This window comes from Sus scrofa, unplaced genomic scaffold (assembly GCF_000003025.6).
Source record: "Sus scrofa isolate TJ Tabasco breed Duroc unplaced genomic scaffold, Sscrofa11.1 Contig1617, whole genome shotgun sequence".
Lineage (NCBI taxonomy): Eukaryota > Metazoa > Chordata > Mammalia > Artiodactyla > Suidae > Sus > Sus scrofa.
In genome coordinates, this window is record NW_018084920.1 from 64099 (window position 1) to 74637 (window position 10539).

Below are 10539 nucleotides of genomic sequence, written 5' to 3' on the forward strand. Positions count from 1 at the left end.
TCACCACTATACCACCAATGCTACTCTCTCATATTTAACTTATAAAATTATATGTTAAATACTTTATATATGCATCATTTGTTTCCTTAGTTTATATTATCATAAGAGGAATTCCTGAGGCAAAAGCCACTTAGATTTTTGAGGTACATTGTCACACTTTACTTCCAATATATAATACCACTTATAAATACAGAAGTGTTTGGGTCACTCATTGGCATCTTGGGATTATGGGATCTGAAGGAATTCCACCTTGATTCCTTGCTTGAGTTCTGAGTCAACTAGAGAGAGAAAGTAGGCAAGTAAATATGGAGTAAACTACCTGCTTTATTACAGAGGTATTAAAAACATGGCTTTGAACATCCCAATAAGAATATCTTGAATTGGTGATAGCTATCAGATAGGCAGCGCTAGAAATCCAAGTCTACTTCAGCACCTTAGACAGACCCTTTTACTGCAAGATTTCCAATGGTGTGAAATGTGTAGAAAAGCTAGCATATAAGAGGAAAGGGAATAGGATGCATCCAATGTATCATATCCTTGTTCAAAATCCACCCATTAAGGGGGCAGACACCAGAAGTAGAAGAGGCTACAACTCTATTATCTGTAAAAAGGTCACCACACCAAAAACCTATAAAAATGAAAAGACAGAGAACCATAACTCAGACGAGGGAGAAAGGAAAAACCCCAGAAAATCAGCTAAGCAAGGAGGAGATTCTTAGCCTCTAGGAAAAAGACTTTAGATTGTTGATGCTGAAGATGATGCAAGACATTGGAAATCAACTGAAGGCAAAGATGGATAACTTAAAAGAAACACGGAGCAAAGAGATACAAGATAAAACTTAAACAAGAAGAGATGCAAAATACAATAACTGAAATAAAAAATTCCCTAGAATCAGCTAACAGCAGAATACAGGAAGCATAGGAAGGAATAAGCGAGGTGGAGGACAGATTAGTGGTACTTATGGATGCAGAACAGAAAAGCAAAAAAAGATTGAAAACAAATGAAGAGAGTCTCAGAGAACTCTGGGACAACGTTAAACGCACCATCATCCATATTATAGGGGCATCAGAAGGAGAAGAGAGAGAGAAGGGGACAGAAAAAATATTCGAAGAGATAATAGCCAAAAATTTCCCTAGCATGGGAAAGGAACCACCCACTCAAATTTAGGAAGCACAACGAGTACCATACAAAATAAACCCAAGGAAGAATGCCCCAAGACACATGTTAATCAAACTAACTAAAATTAAAGATAAAGAGAAAATCTTGAAAGCAGCTAGGGAGAAGAAACAAGTAACATACAAGGGAACCCCAATAAGGTTATTGGCCAATTTTTCAGCAGAAACTCTGCAGGCCAGAAGGGAGTGGCTTGGTATTCTTAATGTGATGAAAGGAAAAAACCTCCAACCAAGATTCCTCTACCCAGCAAGGCTGTCATTCAGATTTGAAGGAGACATCAAAACCTTCACAGATAAGCAAAAGCTAAGAGAATTCAGCAACACTAAACCAGCTTTACAACAAATACTAAAGGAACTTCTCTAGGCAGAAAAGCAAAGACAGCAACAGGTAACAAAAATACCACAAATGACAAGGCTCACCAGTAAAGGTATATATACAGTAAAGATACGAAATCATCCATGCACAATTATACCACCAAAATCAGAAATCATGAGAAGAGGTGGGTACAAATGCAGGCACTGGAGATGAACTTGCAAATAAGAGAACATCAACTTAAAACAATCTCATATACATATAGACTCATATATCAAAACTCCAGAATAACTTCAAACCAAAAATCTACAATTGATACACAAACATAGAAAAATCAACTCAAATATAACAATAAAGGTAGTCATCAAACCACAAGAGGAGAGAACAAGAAAAGAAGGAAAGGAAAAAGAGCAGCAAAAACAAATCCAAAGTAATTAATAAAATGGCAATAAGAACATACATATCAATAATTACCTTAAAAATGAATGGACTAAATGCCCCAACCAAAAGACATAGACTGGCTAAATGGATACAAAAACAAGACCCATATATATGCTGTCTTCAAGAGACCCACTTCACTTCTAGGGACACATACAAATAGAAAGTGAGAGGATGCAAGAAAATATTTCATGCAAACGGGAATCAAAAGAAAGCTGGAGTAGCAATACTCATATCAGACAAAGTAGACTTTAAAATGAATATTTTAAGAGACAAAGGAGGTCATTACTTAATGATCAAATGATCAATCCAAGAAGCAGATACAACAGTTTTAAATACCTATGCACCCAACATAGGTTCACCACAATATATAAGGCAAGTGCTAACAACCTTAAAAGGACAAATCAACAATAACACAATCATAGTGGGGAACTTTAACACCCCACTTACAGCAATGGACAGATCAACCAGACAGAAAATCAATAAGGAAACACAGCCCCTGAATGATATATTAAACCAGAGGGACTTCATAGATAATTTATAGGACATTCCATCCAAAAGCAATAGAATACACTTTCTTCTCAAGTGCACATGGAACATTCTCGAAGATTGATCACATCCTGGGCTAAAAATCCAACCTCGATAACTTTAAGAAAATTGAAATCATATCAAGCATCTTTTCCGACCACAACACTATATGACTGGAAATCAACAACAAGAAAAAACTGCAAAAAACATAAGCACGTGGAGACTCAACAACATGCTACTAAACAACCAATGGATCACTGAAGAAATCAAAGAGGAAATTAAAAAGTGCCTAGCAGCAAATGACAACAAAGAAACGACACTCCAAAACCTATGGGATGCAGCAAAAGCCATTCTAAGAGGAAAGTTTATAGCAATACAAGCCCACCTCAGGAAAAAAGAAAAAGCTCAAATAAACAAGCTAACTTGACATCTCAAGCAGCTCGAGAGAGAACAGACAAGACCTAAAGTTAGTAGAAGGAAAGAAATCATAAAGATCAGAGCAGAAAGCAATGAAATAGAAACGAAAACCATAGAAAAGATCACTGAAATGAAAAGCTGGTTCGTTGAAAATATCAACAAAATTGATAAACCCTTAGCCAGATTTATCAAGCAAAAAAGAGAGAGGACTCAAATCAATAAAATTAGAAATGAAAAAGGAGAAGTAACAGCGGACACCACAGAAATACAAAGGATCATGAGACTATTATATGCAACTATATGCCAATAAAATGGAAAACCTAGAAGAAATGGACAAATGCTTATAAAAGTACAATCTTCCAAGACTAAACCAAGATGAAAGAGAAAAGATGAATGGACCCTTCACAAGACTGAAATGGAAACTGTGATTAAAAAACTTCCAACAAACAAAAGTTCAGGACCAGATGGCTTCACAGGTGAATTCTATCAAACATTTAGAGAAGAGCTAATACCTCTCCTTCTTAAACTCTTTCAAAAAATTGCAGAGGAAGGGATACTCCCAAACTCATTCTATGAGGCCACCATCACCCTGATACCAAAACCAGACAAAGATTCCACAAAAAAAAGAAAACTACAGGCCAATTTCACTGATGAACATCGGTGCAAAAATCCTCAACAAAATACTAGCAAACCACATCCAACAATACATTAAAAGGATTGTAGATCATGATCAAGTGGGATTTATCCCAGGGATTCAAGGATTCTTCAATACCCGCAAATCCATCAGTGTGATACACCACATTAACAAACTGAAGAATAGGGAGTTCCCGTCGTGGCACAGTGGTTAACGAATCTGACTAGGAACCATGAGGTTGCGGGTTCGGTCCCTGCCCTTGCTCAGTGTGTTAACGATCTGGCGTTGCCGTGAGCGGTGGTGTAGGTTGCAGACGCGGCTTGGATCCAGCGTTGCTGTGGCTCTGGCGTAGGAAGGTGACTACAGCTCTGATTCGACCCCTAGCCTGGGAACCTCCATATGCCACGGGAACAGCCCAAGAAATAGCAAAAAGACAAAAACAAACAAACAAACAAACAAAAAAAACCTGAAGAATAAAAACCACATGATCCTCTCAAAAGACAGAGAAAAAGCCTGTGACAAAATCCAACACCCATTTCTGATAGAAACCCTTCAGCAAGTTGGCATAGCAGGAACCTACCTGAACGTAATAAAAGTAAAAAAAAAAAAAAACCAAAAAAATCAAAAAACCACAAATCCACCCATCAAGGGAAAGATAGGGAGGAGTGAATTTAGAAGATTGTACAAATATTTTATTGAAAAATAGTCCATATCTTGGTAATAAAGGAGAAGAGTACCTGCCTGTCTTTACAATCTAATTGTAAATAGGTTCATCTAAAATTATTTAATTATAGATTGTGTATTTTCTCTATAGATTATAGGTTTTTAAATAACTAAAATTGTTTAATTTAGTATTGTAAATCTTACTGGTTTCATTGTTTCAGTTAGTTAAGAACATTTTGCTGTATTCATTGAAAAGTTGCATGAATCCTGTATTTTTTAACTTTTGAGGAATTAGTCTATAATAAAATGCACCTCCGCTTGGAGAGAATATGAAGAGTAGGGACTCTATATTTCTTCCTTATATTAACCACATTTATAATATTTTTTCTAAACCAAATTGGCTTAAATTTAAGTCTGTGGTTATCAAAGCATATGACTATCCCACTCAAGCAAGATGATCAGTTCTCCTTAAAGATAGACAACTTCCACTTTTCTTTTTATTTTGCTTTTTTGGCTATGTCCAAGACATGTGAAAGTCTAGCACCAGGGATCAAGGCCACAGCAGAGCAGCCACCCAAGCCACAACAGTGTCAATGCCGGATTCTTTGACCCTCTATACCACTAGGCAACTCCTAGAAAGACACTGTTGAATGGCCGCCCTAAACCTGTAATTTAAAAGTTACCTCCTAATATTTTTCCAATACGAAGTTCTTAGGTAAGGTATCTAGCACAGGCCATCTAAGATCAAATGACACTATATATACTCTGGTAATAAAATATCATACCTTAGGGATATTCAAGATTTAGATGGGTAAAAATCTTACAATATATAGGTTTTTTACAATATACAGGCTCAGAGGTCTTAGAAAGTAGTTCTAGAATGTTAATTTGTGAAGTAAAATTCTCTAGCTCTTGTGCTTTAAATGTATAAAAAGTTGACAACGTCTTCTTCCCCAGGTTTTCATACTGCCTATATTTTTATCAGCAGCTTTACTGGACACATAATTGATATACACAAATGCACATGTGTAATGGAGACAGTTCTCTGAGTTTGTAACTATGCCTACATCTGTGAAACCCTAGCCACAAGCAAAGACAAATGAACACATCCATCCCATTTAATTTTAAGTAGAGTAGTTGATCTTTGGATAGAATTTGGATTTTTTTTCCTAAAACTAGATCCTGAATTGACATTTCTAAATTGATTGAATTCCTTCAAGGACTTAAATGATGTGAGTCTAGCTTGGCCAAAAGTTTCTGAAGTGGTAATAAAACATTAAATATATTATGACACTCTCTTTATTCTTTATTCTGGCATACAGATAATTTATTAACAAAACTTCAAACTTTCTAGTAATTATGGCAAAAATATTAATTTTCCAGAAGTGTTTGTTGTTTTGCAAAATCTCTATTTACCTGAAAGTTGTTTTTTTTTCTTTTTGCAGATGACATGTATTTAACTTTCCAATTTATTCTCTCATCCAGTGTTCTTCAGTACTCTTTGCATCTTCAAGAATACACAGCATTATTTTTTCTAGTTTTAAAAAGCACTCTGTTACTATTATTTTTTTTTTGTGTGTAGGTATACTGGCGAATTCGCTTAGGTTTTGTTTTCCTGGAAATTTCTCGGTTTCACTTTAATAATCTATTGATATTTAACTCATAACATGTAACAGCAAAAGTGTAGTAAGGGCAGACATTTAAGTTATACTGGTTAACTGATCTTTATAAATATATACATCCAAATATCAGCCCCCAGATAAAGATATGGACTATTACCAGCAATCAAGTGAACTCTCTTTTACCCTCTGTCAGTCAAGATTCTACCAAAGGTAGCCACTCTTCTAACTTCTGTTATTCTATATTAATGTGGCTTGATTTTGAGCTTGGTCTAAAAGAATTAATACACTATGCCTTTGTAGCCCTCTTTTTTTTGTGCAACATTTTTTGGAGTGTTTGTGACATCCAAAAACTCTTGGGATATAGCAATAGCTTGTTCTTTTTTAATGCTGTATATTGACTCCATGTATAAACATGGCAAAGTTTATTTGTATTGCTGGGGATGTACATTCAAGTTGGCAGCTCTTGCTTATTTTCAGTAGTCTCAGGGTGAAGATGTTATACATAATTTTTGTTTCCATAGGCATAGATTTCTGGTGGTAGTATACCAAAGATTTTAATTGATAGCCATGTGGTATGTTTTACAAAGTGTGTGTACCGATTACGTTCCTGTGAGTAGTGTGTAAGAACTCCACTTCTCCTTTGGACTCTGTGTAGATGCCTGTGTGTGTCTGCAGTCATATCATTTTCATGTGCCTAATTACCATTTGGATATTTCTTCATGTGATGTTCCTGTTGAAGTTATTTTGCTCATTTTCTTTGCATTTTAACTAACATTATTGAAGTGTCATTTATAATAAATACATCCATTTTTATTATAAAATTTGAGAAATAGTGACGAATAGATCCCTTCAAGTACTTACCAAACCACAGGTTATATGAAAGGTCTCTTTCATCCCAAAACATTCCTTCATGATGTTTTACAGAGAGTACACTGAACAGACGGATTGTAACTAGACTTACTGTGGTGATGATTTCATCAGGATTCAGAATGTGATGGTGATGATGTGATGATCATTTTGTCATCATTTCAAAAATATTAAGTGACTGTGTTGTACACTTGAAACTCATATTGTGTGTCAATTATAATTCATTATGAAAGAATGACAGCTCTACACCAATATTGTAAAATATGTGAGAAAATCATCAAAAAGAAGAAAAAAGAATGAATTAGTTTCGATAGGTTCTAGGTAAAGGATTAAAACTGATATATTTGGTTCGTCACAAAGCAGTGATCAATAGTTAGTTGCTAAGTATATGAATTGAAGGGAAAATGAAGGATTGAATGCCAGTGACGTCAACCTGATTGGTGTAAAAGCTAGGAAACTATAATATTGGTTATCAGCTTTATGGAAAAATAAAGTAGATGTGCATCTTTTGAGTGCCTTTATCAAGAGACACATTTTACTTTCTTAAAAGAAATGCAATTTTTTTGAGTGAGTCCTGAAAGGCTAGTTTAACTTGCTTATTCCTCAGAGTATATATAAAAGGATTCAGCATTGGTGAAATGGAAGAAAGAAGCAATGCCACTCCTTTATTGAGATTTACCTCTTCTTTGGCAGATGGTTTGATGTAGATGAAGATGCAGCTGCCATAGCTGATGGAAATGACAATCATGTGGGAAGAACAGGTAGAAAAGGCTTTTTTTCTTTGTTGGGCAGAAGGGAATTTTAGAATCGTCCTTAAGATGTATATGTAGGAGAGAACCACACCTACAAGAGTGATGATGAAGGTCAACACAGCACAGGCTATAACCATCTGCTCAATCAACCAGGTGTCTGAGCATGAGATCTTCAGGAGAGTAGATACATCACAGCCAAAATGATCGATGAGATTGGAATCACAGAATTCCAGATGAAAACACAAGCTGAATGGAGGGAGGATAATCAGAAGTGCTGCCAGCCAACAGCAGACAACCATTGTTTTGCAGAGTTTGTTGCTCATGATTGTCATATAATGCAGGGGTTTGCAGATGGCCACATAGCGATCATATGCCATAGTTGCCAAGAGAAAGAACTCAGTTATCCCAAGGAGATCTGTACAAAATAATTGAATGAAACATGCATTATAGGTAATTGTTCTGTCTCCAGTTGATATACTGTATAGGAATCTTGGAATACCGGCAGTTGTAAATGAGATTTCTAGGAGAGAGAAATTTTGGAGGAAAAAATACATGGGGGTTTTAAGGTGGGGATCCAGCAAGGTTAGGGTGATGATGGTCAGATTTCCAGCTACACTCAATATGTAGGTGAGAAAGAGGAAAAGGAAAAGCAAAAGCTGCAGCTGAGGATCTTCTGTCAGTCCCAGAAGGATGAATGTTGTTATTGCAGTGTGGTTTCTCATTATTGACTCCTGGATTTTGCCAACCCTACATGTCAATGTCAGAGAGATTTGAATGCAGAATTCAATGACACCATCATCCAGTGATGAGCACTGTCTTGTATATTCGACTCCTCCAACATCCATGAGTTTTACTTGTGGATCCAAGGAATACCATTTCATATTTTACAGTGAGCTGAGCTCCCCGGTCTGTTTATACATATACATATATACACATACATATACGTATACATAATGACAAGTAAAATTATTTTATACGTTTTTGTTGTTGACTTACAGTCTAACTGTTCCTTTAGTAAACTCCTAAATTCAATTCATCTTGAATTAAGTATTTTTAGCTCCTACCCTGAGTTTTTGATTTTTATTACATTATGTTAATTTTTCATTTCCTATATTGTAGCTAGGTTTTAATACTTCCAAATGTTTTCCTTCAATTCTTTTTTGTTTGTTTGTTTTGTTTTTGTCTTTTCTAGGGCCTCTCCTGTGACATATGAAGGTTCCCAGGCTAGGGGGCTAATCGGAGCTATACCCACTGGCCTACACTAGAGATACAGCAATGTGGGATCTGAGCCGCGTCTGGGACCTCCAGCGCAGCTCATGGCAACACTGGATGCTTAACCCACTGAGTGAGGCCAGGAATCAAACCTGCAACCTCATGGTTCCTAGTCAGATTTGTTAACCACTGAGCCACGATGGGAACTCCATTTTCCTTCAATTCTTAAGTAAAGTTTTAAAAAATATTATGTTCTGTTTTATTCCTTTGCTTTAAAGTTTGGGAATTATTAAAATGCTAAAATAAAGTTTTAGAGCAGGACCCAAAGAAGACATTTCAATTCTCTTCAATTCAATTTTTTGTTTTACTTTCTAATGAGTGGTCATTCATTTTAAGGGCGAAATATGTTTTGATGCAAAAACATCCAATTTATAGTTTTGTGGTTCTAGTTAATGCTTGGGTTCCTATACTTTGTATACTTTGTGTTACTTCTATAAAGATAACACTGTGAAATATAAGCAAAGCCATTTATGACAAACCCACAGCAAATAAAATACTCAATGGGGAAAAACTGAAAGCCTTCTCACTCAAATCTGGAGCAAGACAGGGATGCCCACTCTCACCACTGCTCTTCAACATAGTTTTGGAAGTCCTAGCCACAGCAATTAGACAAACAAAAGAAATAAAAGGCATCCATATAGGAAGAGAAGAGATCAAACTGTCACTGTATGCAGATGACATGATACTATGCATAGAAAACCCTAAGGACTCAACCCCAAAACTACTTGAACTGATTAATAAATTCAGCAAAATAGCAAGATATATGATTAACATTCAGAAGTCAGTTGCATTTCTGTATACCAGCAATGAAACATTAGAAAAGGAATACAGAAATACGATACCTTTTAAAATTGCACCTCACAAAACCAAATACCTCAGAATACACCTGACCAAAGAGGTAAAGGACCTATATGCCAAGAACCATAAAACTTTAATCAAAGAAATCAAAGAAGATGTAAAGAAATGGAAAGATATTCCATGTTCCTGGATTGGAAAAATCAATATTGTAAAAATGGCCATCCTACCCAAAGCAATCTACAGATTCAATGCAATCCCTATCAAAGTACCCATGACATTATTCACAGAACTAGAACAAACAATCCAAACATTTATATGGAACCACAAAAAACCCAGAATCGCCAAAGCAATCCTGAGAAACAAAATCCAAGCAGGAGGCATAACTCTCCCAGACTTCAAGAAATACTACAAAGCCACAGTCATCAAAACAGTGTGGTACTGGTATCAAAACAGACAGACAGACCAATGGAACAGAATAGAGAACCTGGAAATAAACCCTGACACCTATGGTCAATTAATCAAGGGAGGCAAGAACATAAAATGGGAAAAGGAAAGTCTATTCAGCAAGCATTGCTGGGAAACCTGGACAGCTGCATGCAAAGCAATGAAACTAGAACACACCCTCACACCATGCACAAAAATAAACTCCAAATGGCTGAAAGACTTAAATAGACGACAGGACACCATCAAACTCCTGGAAGAGAACATAGGCAAAACACTCTCTGACATCAACATCATGAATATTTTCTCAGGTCAGTCCCCCAAAGCAACAGAAATAAAAGCAAAAATCGACCAGTGGGACCTCATCAAACTGAAAAGCTTTTGCTCAGCAAAGGAAACCAAAAAGAAAACAAAAAGACAGCTTTCAGAATGGGAGAAAATAGTTTCAAATGATGCAGCTGACAAGGGCTTAATCTCTAGAATATACAAACAACTTATACAACCCAGTAGCAAAAAATCCAATCAATCAATGGAAAAATGGGCAAAAGACCTGAATAGACATTTCTCCAATGCAGCTATACAGATGGCCAACAAACACATGAAAAAATGTTCAACATC

At 36.0% G+C, this 10539-nt stretch overlaps 1 protein-coding gene across 1 annotated transcript; it reads right to left on the bottom strand.

The window, feature by feature from the left end:
• Positions 1-6795: 6795 nt before the first annotated feature.
• LOC110258235 (olfactory receptor 6C68-like) lies at positions 6796-8336 on the bottom strand. Its single transcript, XM_021081419.1, has one exon. The coding sequence runs from the start codon at positions 8289-8291 to the stop codon at positions 7194-7196; it is 1098 nt and encodes a 365-aa protein (XP_020937078.1). The 5' UTR covers positions 8292-8336; the 3' UTR covers positions 6796-7193.
• Positions 8337-10539: the final 2203 nt, after the last annotated feature.

What these genes read in the sequence shown, in the direction of transcription:
- LOC110258235 (XM_021081419.1), bottom strand. Translation starts at nt 8,291, where the DNA reads ATGAAATGGTATTCCTTGGATCCACAAGTAAAACTCATGGATGTTGGA.